The sequence below is a fragment of the Ceratosolen solmsi genome, unplaced genomic scaffold (genome assembly GCF_000503995.2).
Source record: "Ceratosolen solmsi marchali unplaced genomic scaffold, CerSol_1.0 scaffold7, whole genome shotgun sequence".
NCBI lineage: Eukaryota > Metazoa > Arthropoda > Insecta > Hymenoptera > Agaonidae > Ceratosolen > Ceratosolen solmsi.
This window is the reverse complement of record NW_011948413.1, coordinates 17,283,303-17,301,351: the sequence shown is the minus strand read 5'-3', so window position 1 is coordinate 17,301,351 and position 18,049 is coordinate 17,283,303. Positions and strand designations below refer to the sequence as shown.

Here is an 18,049-nt window from a genome sequence, read left to right as displayed (position 1 = left end):
TCCTTATCAAAATATTTAGAATAATAAAAATGACATATCTAATTGCAGTCTTTGTATTTGCACTACTAACTAACGGTAAGTTTATAATTTACTCCTTTTAATTATATGTTTAGAATGATGATTTTAGTATCATTTAAATATTACTATATGTTTTTATTGTCTCGAAATTATAGATAATGTAAGCATAACGAATGACTGATAATTTCTATTCTAATGTCCGAGTTTTTATTTATTTGATCGTAATTTTATATTATAAAAAGTACAAATCTTGTAGTGACTGTAGAATAGATAATTAAAATTTTATTTTCATTAATTATAAACATGTAATCATTTATATTCATATACACTTTTCTACGTAATGCTTAATCAATATATCTATTCATAAATTCTAAGTCAAATATATTATAATTGATTATATTCTAAATAATTTTGCAGGTGCCTTTACAAGAAATGTTCGAATTATTGGTGGCGAAGATGTAGATACAAGAACATATCCGTTCGTAGCATTATTTAAACATAGAGACTATAATTTTCCCATTTGCGGTGGTGCAATTATCAGCAATAACCATGTTCTTACAACCATAAAGTGCCTTTATGATGAGCCAGATGATTTTGCACGCGTTCTGGTTTATACAGGAATGGTACCATCGGAGTCAAATCCAGGAAATGCTCATGAAATTGCTCGTGTTTTCAATCATCCGAGATTCACGGCTGAGGATACTATTGAAGAAATGTATCTGCATGATATTTCTGTTGTCAAGGTAAAAACCATATAATTAATAAAGCTGAGTATGCTATTTGGAAATTCCAATTTTTATTACAATTTTTATTTTAGAATTTATAGTTTAAATATAAACAAAGATATCGTTCATTATTAATTACTTGATAAGCTTCATTTAAATTAAGATATTAATTTTTTGATACATTCCTTCATATTTAGTAGATACTTCTAATAAAAAATTTGTTTTTTTAGCTTAAACGAAAAATGAAATTTAATGAATTCCAAAGCGCTATCCAACTATTAGACAGAGACGTTGCTGAGAATGATAACGGATTTGTTTTGGGATGGGGATCAACGACTTATCCGACTCTTTCATATCCAACGAAAATGCAAAAAGCCAACATGAGAATTATTCCAGAAAGATTGTATTCTACATATTTTAAATTTCTTATACACGACACTCAATTTTGCGCATTGGATAAAGCAGAAGTTGGAGCATGCAAAGTAAGTATTTCAAATTACACTAATGCACTCCCCCAGTTTTTATTCTATTCTTTATTCTTATTTTTTCCCTACTATTGTTATAAATATATCAATAGATCTGAATAGTAACCAATGAATATTTAATTATAATTTAATTAAGTTAAATTTTATATTTAATTTATTTTCTTTACAAAATACATTGTTTAACTAATTTAACGTATTATCTTATTTTTTGTTATCGCAATATTAAAATATGTAATCTTCATTAAATCATATTATAAATAATAATTACGATATAATTAGCTCCTATTTTTTATTCATTTTCACGATGTTATAATTATTAATTGGTTTTTAACATTTTTAGGGTGATGGTGGAGATCCATTTGTCATTGATGGAAAACTCGCTGGTTTAACATCAGTTGTCTATCGATGTGCCAAAGGTGTTCCGGATATATATACAAAAATTTATTACTACATTGATTTTATAAAAGATATCATGAAAATATAATACATATCAGCAATTTATTCTATAATATTATATCGATTTCAAAAAAATGTAACAAAAAATTTTACATTATTTATTAACGTATTAAAACCATCATCAATTTGGATAATTCATTGTATGTTATACCTGACTTTGGCAACATAAAAAAAAATTTATACGTGGCTTCAAATAATATGAGTCATTAATACAAAAGTTCATTTAGAAACTATAATACAAGCAAATGAAAGTTTTAATTTTTAATAAAACCAAATATTTCCAAAATAAATTATATGATATTGAAAATTCATTACCTCATTCAAAAACATTATTTTTCGTAAATAGATTCAAATTGATAATAAGTCATACAAATTTATATATGTTAATTTGACTATTACTATACATCAAACAGTATCTTCTAAGTAATTTTTATAAAATAATAAGATTATCTTATTGCATAATTTATTATATTTAGTATTGTACTGTAATTCCATTAATATCTGTATATACTAATATATGGAATATAGTATTTTTTCTTAAAATTACGCATTAATTAAAAATTTGAAGAATTTCGTGTATTTATTTTCAAATTAAACATAAATTTTAAAGGGACAAGTACTTTGAAGTTACGATCTGATTCATTTGTTGGTGCGTATGTATAAAAAATGGCAAGGAATTGACGTAATTTTGTCGATTACTCATTTCTGAAATAATAGGAATAAAGTATTCATGAAATATATCAACAAACAAATATTGGAAATTCTATATAGTAGCTAATTTATTTAATGGAGGAATATTATTATGCCTGAGTGTAATTCCTAATTTGCATTATTTTCTGTAAACATGTGCATGTTAGTCGCAAATTCAGAAAAGAGTATATACGAGCTGAAATGTACTAAAAGGCGGGAATGAAAAGAGACAAATATTATAGACCAAAATTTTCATTTTGGTTATATATAATATTATAATATATTTTATTTTATGATAAAATCGATAAAACAACAATAATTACAGAGGATGTTTTGAAATTTGGTTATTTCGCAATAGTAAAATATATTGTTCGATATTCATTAAATTATTTTAAGTTTCAAGTTTAACTTATTTCGTTCTATTTTGATAAATATCCAATCCCTATTCAACAATATTATTATTAATAAAATTATTTCCTTATATATCATTGTTAAATTATTTGTTGTATGTATATACAGAAAAATGTAATAAACCAAATACGTTATTTTGATTTTGGCATAGACTGTTCTTTAAACTGAATTTTAAATAAAATTAATTGTAAATCGACTTTTAAATATTCGATAATTATAATTTTAATAAAATCTAATAATAAACTTATTCTACTCTATTTTATTCTACTCTACAAATTAAAAAATGTTAATTTTTACACGTAACTGAACTAATTAGAATTATAATAAAAAAAAAGTACATTTTATGACACTTTCATATAAATTATAATTTTTTATCAATTTCATTATCTGTTAATGTAAGACGTTTTTCATTTAAAATAACAACTTTATTACTGAAGTATTGATTCAATATATAAAATTTTAATATATTTATTGTAAGCTTTGTTTAGGTATGAATTAATATGTATCGATCGAATATATGAATATGTTAATTTCTCGTTATGATAATATTTGATTTTTGCTCAAATTACCTATTAATCAAATAATTATCTATAAATATAATTGTACAATTTCTAATGATCGAAATATTCATATCACAATCATTCTTATAAAAATTTGGTAGTCTTTATATACAATATAATTACTATATAAAGACTAGAAATACATATATTCCTACCAAAAGTATTTTTCATAATCAAAATGAAGTATCAAGTTGCAGTCATTTTATTTACAATAGTAACGACAGGTAACTTCATAATTTTCATTTATTGAATTATTCTATTTATATAAAAATGTTATTATTTTATTTTAAATGTACGTTAGTAATTTAGCACACACTTGATTATCCATAACGTAAAAGTTATAATTTATTGAAAATAATTTTTAAATAATATATCCCTTAAAATATGCTGTTAAGCTTGGTTTGTTATGATATTGTACGGAAACTGTGAAATATGAAAATTTAATTTAACTTGTTATGCATATAAAACTTGAATTCCTTTGTCATTTGTAATTAACCAAATATTTAATACACCAGTGGACAATTTCGAATTTGAGGATTTTATAATTATAAAGAAATGTTTAGGCACTTTAGCCAAGGATGTGAGAATTATTGGAGGCGAAGATGGAAATGTGCGTACACATCCGTTTCTGGTATCATTCAAATACCTTGATGATTTTAAAGCCATTTGTGGAGGTTCAATAATCAGTAATAAACACATCCTTACCTCGGCTCAGTGCGCCAGAAATGTAAATACTGATGCACAATATATACGAGTCTACTCAGGAATAGCACTATTGGAGGGAAATGCAGGAAACGCGAATGAAATTGATACTGTTTTCATACATCCTGCATTCACAGCTGAACATAATCGCGATGAAATGTATCTGCATGATATCGCAGTCATCAAGGTAAAATGCTTGCAATTATTTAGAAATAATTTTGTCAACAAATTTATCGTCATCGCAGATTGTTTACATAAATAATTTGCAAATGTAATTTTGAATATCGATAGACACTAAAGAATTTGGCAATTATTATTTTAAGCGTAATTATGAGACTTCGCAAATATTAACGATCCCATTTTATAGGTGAAAGATGTTTTTGAATTTAATGAATTGCAAAGTGCCATAGAGCTTCTAGACAGAGATGTTACTGACAATGACAGCGGTTTTATTTTCGGCTGGGGATCAATGTCGCATCCCACGCCTACGTATCCTATACAAATGCAAAAGGCCGAAGTGCGTATTATTTCGCTAAGATTATGTATGAGTCTTTTAGCATTTCATCTATACGATTGCCAAATTTGCGCATATAACCAGTTAGGAATTGGTCCATGTTTGGTAAATATAATGCAATTAAATTATTACTTTGTGTTGTAATATTTGCTGCTTTCTGCTATTTTATATTCTTTGAAAAGAAATTTGTAATATTACAAATTTTTTAATATTTTGTAGGGTGATAGCGGAGGTCCGTTAGTGATTGATGGAAAAATTGCCGGAATCATTTCAGTTTCGATTCCGTGTGCCCAAGGTGTACCAGATATATATGTCAGAACACATTATTACATCGATTTCATAAGACACATGATGATTTTATAATTCACGTTATCTTGTCATTTTTTAATAGTCGCCCAGATTATTCTTACATATTGAGAATTGTAGTCCTACAATTGTTGTAGGATGTAATAATAAAAATGCATATTTTCCAATTAGTTATTAACTGTATTATTCAGTCGTTAATGTTATACTAATCATATTTCCGTAAGTTGTAGGTGGGGTCCAAACACCTTTCAATAATATGTTTTTTAATCAAAACCTGTGATTATGTAACACGATCAGATTTTCGTTTGAATTGCCGAAAATACTCTTTCTTGCGTTTAATTACGATAATAATTAATGCTACAAACATACATATATATTCATTATTTTTAATTATGCCATTATTTTTGATAATATTTATCATAAAACGAATTAATTTAAGCAAGCGATATCGACTAATTAAAAACTTATAGTATAATACACAGTTGATAATGAAATTGTTTATTAACTCTCGTAATATGTCTTATGTAATTACATAGATACATTACAAGATGACATTTTGTTTTTTTCTTTCGAAGCTATGTTGTTTCTAAACTTATGTTTGTTTAATGTAGATAAGAAATATATTAGTTATATTTCGAAATAATACTGCAAGATGCTTGGCTTTGATTATTATATAATTTGCTTTTAAATCGTTTGGTTGTCGGAAATATAATAATCTTTTTGCTAATGTTAATAATTTATTTTGTAAGTTTAGATTTATAAAATGTAAAATTATATCATTCATAAAAAAGTTTTCGGGTCTCAAGCATCAGTTTTTATTGTATTTTCATTTTTAACATAATCAATAATAACAAGTATTTACGTTATTACATTACATTATGATAGTACAACTTATTGTGATATAAAAGTAATTGGAAATATATTGATATATAACGATGATTTTCTTCAAATATAATATAATATCGTTGTGGATAATGGCAAATGGAATATTCTTTTCATAATAGTTAAAATAACTTTTCCAATTGTAATTTTCTTATATGTAGTGTTAATTTTCAAATCTTATTATGTAATACACAATTAAAAATGAAATATTAATTCGCGTAATTGATGTTCTGTACTATAATTAATATTAATTTTATGTGCATATCCAGTATTGCTCATGCAGTGAAAAATATTCATTGTCAAAATTAATCTTTGAAAACATGTGACATGGTTTTCTAATTAACCATAGAATATCTGTAATTCTTTACACTTTAAATACACTTATATTTATTGCCAAATAATGGATAATTACCATTAGAATTAAATCCAATAATAAAGGTATTAGACTGAAGTAGGTCATTTGCCTTAAAAATGTAAAAATTTGAATATTTTTATATTCATAAACTGTTTAGAAATATAATAGAAATTTGGATTTCAATAATTTGGATTATAGTAAAGGCAAGATTACTACCTTTTTTTTATTAAATTATTGTTATTTTGTAATTATACAAGTTACAATAGATGTTGGAATTTTTTTACAAATCTATAAATACAACATTAATATATTGTTAAATATTTATTTGGAAATTATTTTTATATATTACCTTATCGATATCAAAAGTATATTTATTAACTTATCGTTACGAAAATATTTGATTATCTGTTCTTTACGTATATTTTATAATATAATATTCAATAGTAATTATTTTTATCAAAATATTCATAAAAACTCTCAATATTTTTCCAACAGAATGTAACCTGTATATAAGCAAATGTAACAAATGATTCGTTACCAACATATTTAGAATTATGAACATGAAATCTCTAATTGCTGTCATTGTATTTGGACTATTATCTATTGGTAAGTGCGTGATTTATTTTTTTTTTTACATCTTTTAACTGATTGTGTTAAGATTAATATAAATGTTATTTAATAGCGTGTATTTAATAACGCTGTTAATGTCTATTTGAAATTTTGTTGAAATATTAACAATTAAAAAATTAAAAAACAATATAAAATTATAAAATTTACCTTCCTACGACCTTCTCATTATGAATGATTCGAATATGTTTCTAATTGTAAATTACAGGTGCTCTCTCAAAAAATGTGCGAATTATTGGTGGCGAAGTTGGAGATGTGCGATTATATCCATTTATAGCCAATTTTAAACACAACCAATTTTTGCATATGATTGGAAGCGGTGTAATAATAAGTAACAAACACATCCTTACAACCGCGCAAGTGGTTGTAGATTTTTTAGATCGTTGGGCTCATCTTAGGGTCTTTACAGGCACTGTATCCACGGAGTTAAGTCGAGGAACTCCGTATAAAATTGATGATATTTTTTTACATCCTAAATATACAGATGTACGTAATTATGATGAAATGCATCTACATGATATTGCTGTTGTTAAGGTAAATGGATTGGAGATAATAGGAGATAATATACAGTATGAAAATATTTCAGGATAGAATTATAAAGAAAATTTTAATCTGAATGTTGATAACAATTAAATATTCAATAGAAAATTCTAAATGTAAGCACATACATTTTTAGTATATTCAATAGAGTTCAAAGACCATAACCTCCATTTTTCAGCTCAAAAAATCAATTCCATTTAATGCTTTCCAAAACGCCATAGAGCTTTTAGACAGAGATGTTATTGAGAATGACCATGGATATGTTTTGGGATGGGGATCGACGACTTATCCGACTCTTTCATATCCAACGCAAATGCAAAAGGCCAACATGAGTGTCATTTCAGAAAATGTTTATTCTCAATATATCACCTTTCTAATACACGACACTCAGTTTGTGGCCTTCGACAAAGCAGGAGTTGGACCATGCGTGGTATTTTATTTCATTTTTTATATTCTGCATGCTTTCATTATTAATACAATATAATTTTTAGTCTTCAAGTGCTAACTCCTAAATACTATTAGTAGCTCCTGTTCAATATTAGGTTATCTATGTAATTTTAATGTAAATATTATTTCATTCTTTCATAAATTAATTGTTATCCAGACTGTAATATATGCCTAACGATTACAGACAATTTAAACATATTTAAGCTCAAACATATTGATATATTAATTGGATTATTTGTAAACTTATTTAATACATGTTGGAATTGTAAATTTACCAGGGTGATGTCGGAGGTCCGTTTATCATTGATGGAAAACTCGCCGGTTTAACTTCAGTATTGAATCCATGCGCCACTGGTAAACCTGATATATATACAAAAATTTACTATTATATCGACTTTATAGAAGATATGATGACTTTATAATCCATTGCTCATTAATATTGTAATAAACCATAAAATATATTCAAATCTGCCGACCTGTCGTCTACAGTATTTTACCAGCCGATCCACGTCATCCCCACCCCTTCACCGCCATTAGCGTCAAGATAATCGTATCTAAGTAGGGCGATGTTAAATATGATAATAAATTTAGCTTATAAATAAAAGCGTAAAGCGCATAGCGAACCGTAACAAATATTGTCTTGCTAACTTCTTTAGAGTAGTTAAAATGAGATATCGAATTGCAGTATTTGTATTTGTACTATTGGCTACCGGTAAGTTTAAAACATCTTTTGAATACTTTTGCTAATATAATTTCGAATTAAATATAGTTATTGTACAATTAAATTATTATACATAATCTAATGGTAATAATTGATTGAAATTTATTTCAGTTCTAATATTTAAATTCATTAAAGAATAAACAATACATGTTACAATAAAATTGTATAATTATCATAAGTTTTTGAGGAAATAATTGAATATATAAAACTTGTAATATAATAAATTAATACTAAATTCAAATATTTAAATTTTATACCATAAATTCAAATATAATGTTAGAGAACTTAAAGTAACTCAAAAATTTGAAAAAAGAGCGCAATTTGTTATAGACCTAATCATTATAATACTTCCACAATTAAGAAAAAAAATTAGTTTGATAAATCGACTCACAACATATTTATAATTTATAATTAAAATACTTTATAATTATAAATAAATATTTAGGCGCTTTAACAAAAAATTTGAGAATTCTTGGCGGTGAAGACACATATGTTCGAAGATATCCATTTACTGCCACGTTTAAATATATTACAAAACCTAATATTTTCTGTGGCGGTTCAATAATCAGTACTGAGCATATCATTACAACGGCTCAATGCCTTTTATATGAATCAAATAATTTGGAACAAATTAGAGTTTACACTGGGAATACTATGGAGTCAAATGCAGAAAATGAGCACGAAATAACTAGGATACTTAATCATCCGAAATTTACAGCTAAACAAAATCGTGATGAAATATATCTACGTGATATCGCAGTTATCAACGTAAAATATATATAATTCTTATAGGTTTTACATTATTATTTGGAATTGCAAAATATTATAATTTCTACTTAATTTTGGACTTTATAGCTTAAATTTACATAATGGTATCTATAAATATAAACGTTTTAATTAGCTATTTTCAAATAAGAATAATAATGTTTTCATACATTGATTATTATTTACCCTATACCTATTTATATACTATTTAGCTGAAAAAAGCAATTGAATTTAATGAATTCCAAAGCGCTATCGAACTATTAGACAGAGACGTTGCTGAGAATGATAACGGATTTGTTTTGGGATGGGGATCAACGACTTTCCCAGAAAATTCATATCCTTTACAAATGCAAAAGGCCGACATGAGAATTATTCCAGAAAGATTTTATTCTACATATTTTAAATTTCTTGTACACGATACTCAATTTTGCGTATTGGATAAAAAGGGAGTAGGAACGTGGACGGTAAATATTTTCCTTTATACCCTCCTCTCTCTGACCATCACGGTCTACGTCTATTTATATTATCATTGTTTCACTTGATATGAGTTACTTTACATATTAAATTCAGTAGAAATTTTATTAATTTTCAACGAATATCATAGAAAATTATTATATATTCCTAATAAGACCTATGCCTTGACGCAGACAATGTATACTTCATATTATCCTCGATGTATTTGTTGACATAATGTGAAGCTTTCTACAATATTCAGAAAAAGAGAAAACACTGAAAATTTCCTTTATGAGATTTTCTTATATTCGAAAATATATTTAAACTTTTACAATTTGGAATTTTCTAGGGCGAGGGTGGAGATCCGTTTGTAGTGGATGGAAAACTCGCCGGTTTCGTATCACTTACTCATCCATGCGCTCTTGGTACACCTGATATTTATACAAAAATTTATTATTATGTTGATTTTATAAGAGAGATGATGAATAGATGATACATTGTAAATTGATCCTGTAATGCACCATTAAATATATTTAAATCTGCCGACCTACCGCCTACAGTATTTTACCAGCCAATCCACGTCATCCCCACCCCTTCACCGCCATTAGCGTCAAGATAATCGTATCTAAGTAGGGCGATGTTACATATGATAATAAATTTAGTTTATAAATAAAATTGAAATTCTTCAACTATTTCCTCTAACGGTTAATAAGTATTTATCAAATGTTTATTTTGAAAACAATAAAGATAAAGATTTGTTTGTGATGTTAAATGTGTATGGAGAATGAGTCACTAACGTTTCATGGATAATTACGTAAAAAAAAACAACTGATCAAATGTCTCAGGCCAAATCGAAAACTAGTTTCATTCGTTATTAAATTTTTGTTAAATTTAATTGTAAGTCAGCGACGGGTTCGTTCTATGAGTCACATTGCATTGCTCCACGAGATCCGTTTGCCAAAATCATCCCGAGGAAGGCTAATTAAGAAAATAGTGGATTAAGTGTCAATGAGCTGGGAGATAATCAATTGAAAATTGAAAGGATCGATGCCCCTTATCACTGGCCAAGTGCAATTTTGAGTTCTTAATGTCACTCGGGGATGGCAAAAGTAAGGCTCTGCGCGATCGAAGAGCTCCGCCATTGTTTCACTATTTTGGATCTTCTTAATATATTTCATATTTCGAACATTGAATGATGAACGCTTTATTGGCAATGCAATTTTAGAATAAAATTAGATATTTCAATATAATTAGTATCTAACATAATTGACTACTTCTTTAATAAACGAAATAAACAAAGATCTATATAAATAAAAACCCAAATATGTTGTGATGGATTAATAATCAGCAATCAGTATATTCTGACAGCCGCTCATTGTCTTTTCACTCAATCAGGAGATTACAGTAACATTAGAGTATACACGGGAATAACTTTTATGGATGCTGTTTCAAGAGGAGGACACGATATCGCTCGAGTTTTCTTTCATCCTGCATACACCGGGGAACATACAAATGAACAAATAAATCGACACGATATTGCAGTTGTCAAGGTAGCGGCAATTTCACGATTTTTTAAAAATTCTTTATGCTTATGATATCTTATAATATCCATGACTCAAAGAAATTTCTTAAATCATCTAATAAAAACGGTTTATTCTACAGGTAAAACATGTGATTGTATTTAATAATTATCAAAACATGATAGATCTTCCAGACAGAGACATAGATGACGAAGACAGTGGCTATGTTTTGGGCTGGGGTTCCATATCTCATCCAAACAATACATTTCCCATGCAATTGCAAAAAGCTTATATGTACATTTACCCGTTAAGGGACTGTTTTGAAATTTATAGTTTGGAAACGGCTGTTGGACAATTTTGTGCGTATTATAAGGAAAATGTCGGACCGTGCATTGTAAGTTTTCCAACTCATATCATACTGTTTTTTTCTTTTATTCGCTGCTTATATTCGCTAAACAATGGTATTTACATTTTGTTGTATTTAATTTGTTCGTTTAGAAATATTATTGACCTTGTCAAACTTTTCAGGGTGATAGCGGTGGTCCATTGGTAATTAACAAAAAGCTTGCTGGTGTTGTTTCATTTAGTATGCCATGTGCTCAAGGCATACCTGATTTTTATACCAATGTTTACTATTATCTTGATTTTATTAGGTTTTTTTTAAAATAATTGTGGATTTTGTTAATATTTCGAATAATCTAATAAATACATTACTTGTTTAAATATATGATTTTTTTAATGCAAAATGTAAATTGGAGATGCGTATGTGATATAATATAAATTAGAGCGAACCTTTTCTTTGGAATAGGATTGTCATTAATGATAAGGTATTATCATATAAAAAACAAAGCGTATCTGTAATCTGTTCTACTCTTATTACTGCCATTAACAAAATTATAAAACATAAATTGTCATATATTGGGTATGTGTTAACTCACTTAGTAGTTTTCTCGATTTAATATTAAATAAGATTTTGTTATTAATTGTTATTATCAATTATGTAACCTCCCTTTTTCATTGTCCTCGCATAAAAACTTTTTGAATTAAATGAGTTCTCCTCCCGTTACTAATTCGAACTTAATTTTATTTTGTTTTTGTTTTGTTTTTATACAATTCTCAGAGTGTCCGACCTAGAATGATAAAATTTGTTGAAGAAGAAATTCTAAATTTCTTCGAACTATAAATAATAAAGTATTCCCAAGTTTTTAATTAATTCGACGAATTTATTGTTTACTTCTTTATGTGATCTAACCTGGCGTGTGACTTTTCCTTTCCGAACACTCTGGCATATAATTAGTCGTTTAGTCGTACAATATTCATATAATCGAAAGGAAAAATCAATCGATTGACTTACGATCGGAAAATAACCTTTGCTAGTATTTAAATTTCATAGTTATACAAAAGGTAAAGTAATTATTTCTTACGATTGTTATATGGGATAGTGATAGAAAGTATAAAAGCATATAGTGTTGTATGCAGTAACGTAGTTACAATAAATTTTAAATCTACTCTGTAATTACTAGTAAAATAATTTAGAAAATAACATACGAGAATAGAAGAAATGCTAATTTTACTTAAACAAGCCAATTCGTTTTTAATGCTTATATTTTCATTTCTGATCGTCATTAATAGTATTTGTAGTGTTTCTGAAATGCTCGATGAAGATATTCTAATTTAATATCTACAAACTAATAATGTCTTACTGTTCATTAGCTAATTAGATACTAAAGTTTATTCAATTATCTTTACTCAATCTTATGATGTATGTAAATATTGTTTTAGCTATAGCACATACGCAAACTTGAAAAATCGAGGTAAGACAAGTCGTAGGCTTCTCTAATCTCTAAAGTACACTTATTATTTTGCTATAATTAATGCCTGAAAATATCTGGAAATTTTGAAATCGAAATTATATATTTATATGGTAAAAATGTTTTCTATAGATAAAATTAAAACAATTTATCAACAGTATTTCTTGGAATGCTTGATATTACATTACATCTTTCTTATAATAAAAATTATAAAGATATTAATCAAATAGAATAACGTAAATAAGTTTTAAAAATATCTTGAAAAATCTAATAATAATAAAAAAAATTTTAATTCATATCTAATGTTCATTTACAGTAATAAGTAATGTTGAATCTATGAATCAATGCCTTTGAATGTCTCCTTAATTACATGGTTTTATAAGTTTTATTATGCTGTAGACAAAAACCATATTTCTTATTTGATAATATAAAAAAATATCTATTAGATTTAATTATCAGATAAATCTACAAAATGCTATGAATGAAATTTAAAGATTAATTTGTAATAACATGTGTAGTTAACTCAAGAAATACTAAAAATTAACTTTTTCTACAAATTTTCGTACTAAAAAGATTTAAATGAATAATTACTTTTATATTTTACATTTTAAATTAACTATCTTTGAAGCTTCATTAATTATTCGAAATATAGTAATTATTATTCTAATAAACTGTAGCAGTATATATTTACATTTTTAAATATAAATTATATATTTAAATATAAATATACAACTATTTTAGATATGTAAAATCTTACGATTTTTGTAGATAAATTTTTGTACGTATATGCAAATTTTTATGATTACTTTGAAAAAATTTGAAACTTGCCCACTAAATTATTATCTTTTATTATCGATTTTAGTTAAGTTGAGATATACGAAGAATTATTTTAGAAATCTATAAGCTTCATTTGAGACGTCTTTAAATATTCCCTAAAACGATTATTATATTCATTAGATATTTAAACCAAAAATTAATATGTATCAATACAAATGGATATATTAACTTATCGTTACGAAAATATTTGATTTTCGATTAATTGAAACTTTTAATATAATTTTTAAAGATCCTAATTAATCTTTAGAAAAATAATTGGTATAAAAGCTTGATATTCTTGTAATGTAATAAGTATATAAAGAACGTAGACTTTATGAATATATTTAGAATAGTCAAAATGAAGCTTCAAATTGGAATCTTTTTATTGATATTATCCATTGCTGGTAAGCATAATAATATAATGTTAAATAATTATTTTAAAATTACTTTGTTAATTACCGATTCTACTTCAATATATGGAAAATATTAATGAGTACGAGTAGTGGTCTATATATTACAATGAAATATTATAATATAACGTCTCTGTTTATAAATAAATTTTGTAATTAAGGCAATTAATATTATGAAATATTTTTATTGGTATATATTTGAAATTTAAATTTTACAATTTTAAATAAGCGTAAGAAGTTACGTTCAAGTGTCTTCGTAAATCAGATACATATGATCAAATATAAACCCAAAATTAATATTTCTAGTCTATAAATTAAAAAAAAAAATTATATAATACAACTAACTATTTATAAACTGCATACATACACACATATATATATATATATATATATTAAACATAATTTATGACATAGTAAAGTATCTTAATTTTTTCTTCGTACATTCATTAATATCTTACATTACAATTAATATACCTATTAACTATCTATCTACAATTTTCAATTTGAATATGTTATAATTCTTAATAAATTTTTAGGAACTTTGGCAAAAAATGCGCGGATCGTTGGTGGAGAAATTACAAATACAAATTCTTATCCTTTTTTAGCATCGTTTACATACTCCCAATCAAATCAAGTATTTTGTATTGGTGGAATAATTACTAATAAGCACATTCTTACAGCAGCCCATTGTCTTTTTAACGAACCAAGAACTTTTAGACGTATAAAAATAAAAACAGGAATAAATAGTACAAATAGTAATGGTAGAGTACTGCATGAAATTGCTAAAGTTGTCTTTCACCCTAAATACGATATATTAAAATATAGAGAAAGAATAAAACCATATGATCTAGCAGTAGTTAAGGTAAAAAATTTTTTAGTAAATATAATTACTAGCGGTATAGCAATAATTGTTTTTTTTTAACATTTTATTAATATCTACGGATTTCAAAAATTAATTATTATGAATTTGAAATGTTAGCGGTTCAACATACACCATTAAAATATTTCTTTGATAGGTGAAAGTAGCAATTGTACTAAATGAATTTCAAAACATGATAGAGCTTCCAAACACAAATATTTATGATGCTGCTGGTTATATCGTGGGCTGGTCATCGAGAACACAAATAACCGATTTATCTTCTGAGCAATCACTACGAAAAGTCAATGTAATCATTTATTCGAAAGAGAATTGTGCCAATGCTTACCAAATTAAACTTTATATTGGTCAATTCTGTATACGTAAAGAAGCGAACGAAGGTCCAAGTGTTGTAAGTTTACTGTAACAAATAATAATAATTTATTCTATTAATTACATTATTTATATAAAAAAAAAAAAAAATGCATCCGTTGAACAGTATACCACTTGAATTAATCGTACTAAGACGGTTTCTGAATTACATTTTCAAAATTTATTCTCTTTTTTTAAAAAATAAAATAAAAATAGCACAATTAATTTTTCTATTATAAATTTTTTTGATTTTCAAGATATTTTAAATATAACTATCCTTATGAAACTTTTCAGGGTGACAGCGGTGGTCCATTAGTAATGAATGGTAAAATCGTTGGCGTAGCTTCAATTATTTTGCCTTATCGTGACAATTTACCTATCGTTTATACCAGCATTTACCAATACCTTGGTTTCATCTATGAGGCTTTAGCTGCTTAATCCACGAATTTTAATATTTTAATATTGAATAAACGTTTTCCTTAAGTAAATTTTTATTTTTTTAACAGCAAAAATAAATATAAGAATCTAATTCAATAGAATATGCTCTTAATACAATATTCATATATTTAAACATAGAAATGGAACCATTAATAACTTAGATTATATGTTTAAAAAATATTTAAATATCTAAAAAATTATTCATATTAAATAGTTTTATTAATACATATTTCAAAATTAATTTTATCTTAAAAAAATCTTGAAATTTATAAAATATGGTTTCACATAATTTGTTGCAAGCTTAGATCAAATTTTATCAATAGCTAATAATAATCAACATAATATATTTATTATTACATTTAAACACCGTTGAAATATGCGAATGTTTTAAATATATGATAATAATATTCTTTATTTGTAAATTTATCACTTGTAAATTAAGAAATATTCTCACATTATTCTTTTACTACTTGAAATGATATAAATATATAATTTTCATATGATATCTAACTCTTATTATAAACTACATTCGATATATTTTATCTATTTTATATATTTGGTTCAGATAAAAATGTTTTTTTAATCTAATCAATTTTAAATATAATCCGTAATTGCGTACTACTATATTTGTATTATAAAGGATAAAGTATCGTAAAAAAATATAAAATAAAATATTATAAATAATTTTCATCAATTTATGTCTATATAATTAAATACAATTCTTTTATAAAGTTATATATTTAATAAATAATTATATAAAATTTTAATAAAAATTGTGTTTGTGTGTGTGTGTGTGTGTGTGTGTGTGTGTGTGTGTGTGTGCGCTGTTGCTTCGATGTATCAAGAAACTATTTAGTAAGTTTTGTTCTAGAAATATAATTAATGCTTTACATAGTATTTAACAGTACTTTGTGAGAGATTTTCGATAAATCTAAAATTTATCGAAAATTTATTTGATGATAATTTACATATCATCCATAATTTATTATATATAATTATTTCATTCCTCTATTGCCTTTTATATCGATATATAAAAATCTTTTTATTAACTTTATAAATGAATTAATATTTTAGTATATCAATATCTTAAATTTATATTATATTATAACTTTAGTATCTTCGTGGGCATAATATGATTATGCTACCAAACTATTTATTAATAACTTTTTATGTTTTATTCAATTAACATATCTATTTATATTACATAATATTATATATTAATTAAAACTATTAAACAAAATATATATACATGTTACAAGCTGATATATTATTATTATTATTTGAAATTGGAGCCCTACAATCATATACATATTAAATCGCAACGTATTAAAAGACAGGATTATTGTAGATTATGGCAGGTCAGTAATGACAATTACTCTTTTATATTATTACTAATTTATGACATTTACATTCATTTTTAATAAAAATATGTCGAGCTTATTCAAAATTCTATATCTTATTCATTTTGACATTCTTTATTCAATCGTATAAATATATATATATATATATATATATATATATATATGCTTTAAATAAATTAATTTGGGTATTATATTAAACACGATATATAAATAAAATTATTTTTCTTTAACAACAGGGACAGCTTTAATAATTTCCGATTAAAATAAAAATAAATTTTTAAATTGTTTATCATTTTTATTTACTTTTTTATAAATTCATCATAAAAAACTATAAAAATTTATGTTTGAATTACAAAATTTATAAACATCAGAATAATATTATAAGATGTTTATATTAGTATATAAGATATCGAATTATTTAATTTAAATATCAAATTTAAAAGAAGACATAATATTATATATAAAAATTAGTATATTCAAATAATAATTCATTTGAAAAAATTATTCAGTTTACTATTCTAAAAATAATATTTTTATTATTATTTCATCTTTAAACAAAAATTATTTAATTATTTATAGGTGCTGTATATTGATAAATTGATAAAATTTAATAAAAAATAATTTGATTTTTAATAAATCCGAATATTGTTGTAATCTTATTAAAGGTATGCTTTGAAAATTAAATTAACAAAAATATTTTATACATCAAATAAATAGAAATGAATTTTTCTTTTTTCGTAAAAGTTAGTGAATATTTGATGTTTTTAAAAATAATAAATATAAAGATTTGTTTGTGATGTTAAATATG

The 18,049-nt window shown here is 25.0% G+C and overlaps 5 protein-coding genes across 5 annotated transcripts; all 5 read left to right on the top strand.

The window, feature by feature from the left end:
• Nucleotides 1-1,719, top strand: LOC105367582 (chymotrypsin-1-like). Its single transcript, XM_011506345.1, has 4 exons — nucleotides 1-75; nucleotides 436-761; nucleotides 974-1,225; nucleotides 1,569-1,719. Exons 1-4 carry the CDS (start codon nucleotides 30-32, stop codon nucleotides 1,710-1,712), a joined length of 768 nt encoding a protein of 255 aa, XP_011504647.1. The 5' UTR covers nucleotides 1-29; the 3' UTR covers nucleotides 1,713-1,719.
• Nucleotides 1,720-3,523: 1,804 nt separating this feature from the next.
• Nucleotides 3,524-4,955, top strand: LOC105367737 (chymotrypsin-2-like). Its single transcript, XM_011506506.1, has 4 exons — nucleotides 3,524-3,569; nucleotides 3,909-4,234; nucleotides 4,415-4,666; nucleotides 4,781-4,955. The coding sequence occupies exons 1-4, from the start codon at nucleotides 3,524-3,526 to the stop codon at nucleotides 4,922-4,924; spliced, it is 768 nt and encodes a 255-aa protein (XP_011504808.1). The 3' UTR covers nucleotides 4,925-4,955.
• Nucleotides 4,956-6,664: 1,709 nt separating this feature from the next.
• LOC105367736 (trypsin delta/gamma-like) lies at nucleotides 6,665-7,783 on the top strand. The gene is made up of 4 exons (XM_011506505.1): nucleotides 6,665-6,710; nucleotides 6,940-7,265; nucleotides 7,450-7,701; nucleotides 7,763-7,783. The coding sequence occupies exons 1-4, from the start codon at nucleotides 6,665-6,667 to the stop codon at nucleotides 7,781-7,783; spliced, it is 645 nt and encodes a 214-aa protein (XP_011504807.1).
• A 601-nt stretch (nucleotides 7,784-8,384) lies between these two features.
• LOC105367735 (chymotrypsin-1-like) lies at nucleotides 8,385-11,846 on the top strand. Its single transcript, XM_011506504.1, has 4 exons — nucleotides 8,385-8,430; nucleotides 9,469-9,668; nucleotides 11,320-11,571; nucleotides 11,706-11,846. Exons 1-4 carry the CDS (start codon nucleotides 8,385-8,387, stop codon nucleotides 11,844-11,846), a joined length of 639 nt encoding a protein of 212 aa, XP_011504806.1.
• A 2,900-nt stretch (nucleotides 11,847-14,746) lies between these two features.
• Nucleotides 14,747-15,908, top strand: LOC105367734 (chymotrypsin-1-like; the record flags this gene model as incomplete). Its single annotated transcript, XM_011506503.1, has 3 exons — nucleotides 14,747-15,076; nucleotides 15,231-15,482; nucleotides 15,737-15,908. Coding segments are annotated over 3 exons (726 nt in total), but the record flags the coding sequence as incomplete, so codon positions are not given.
• Between the last annotated feature and the right edge of the window lie 2,141 nt (nucleotides 15,909-18,049).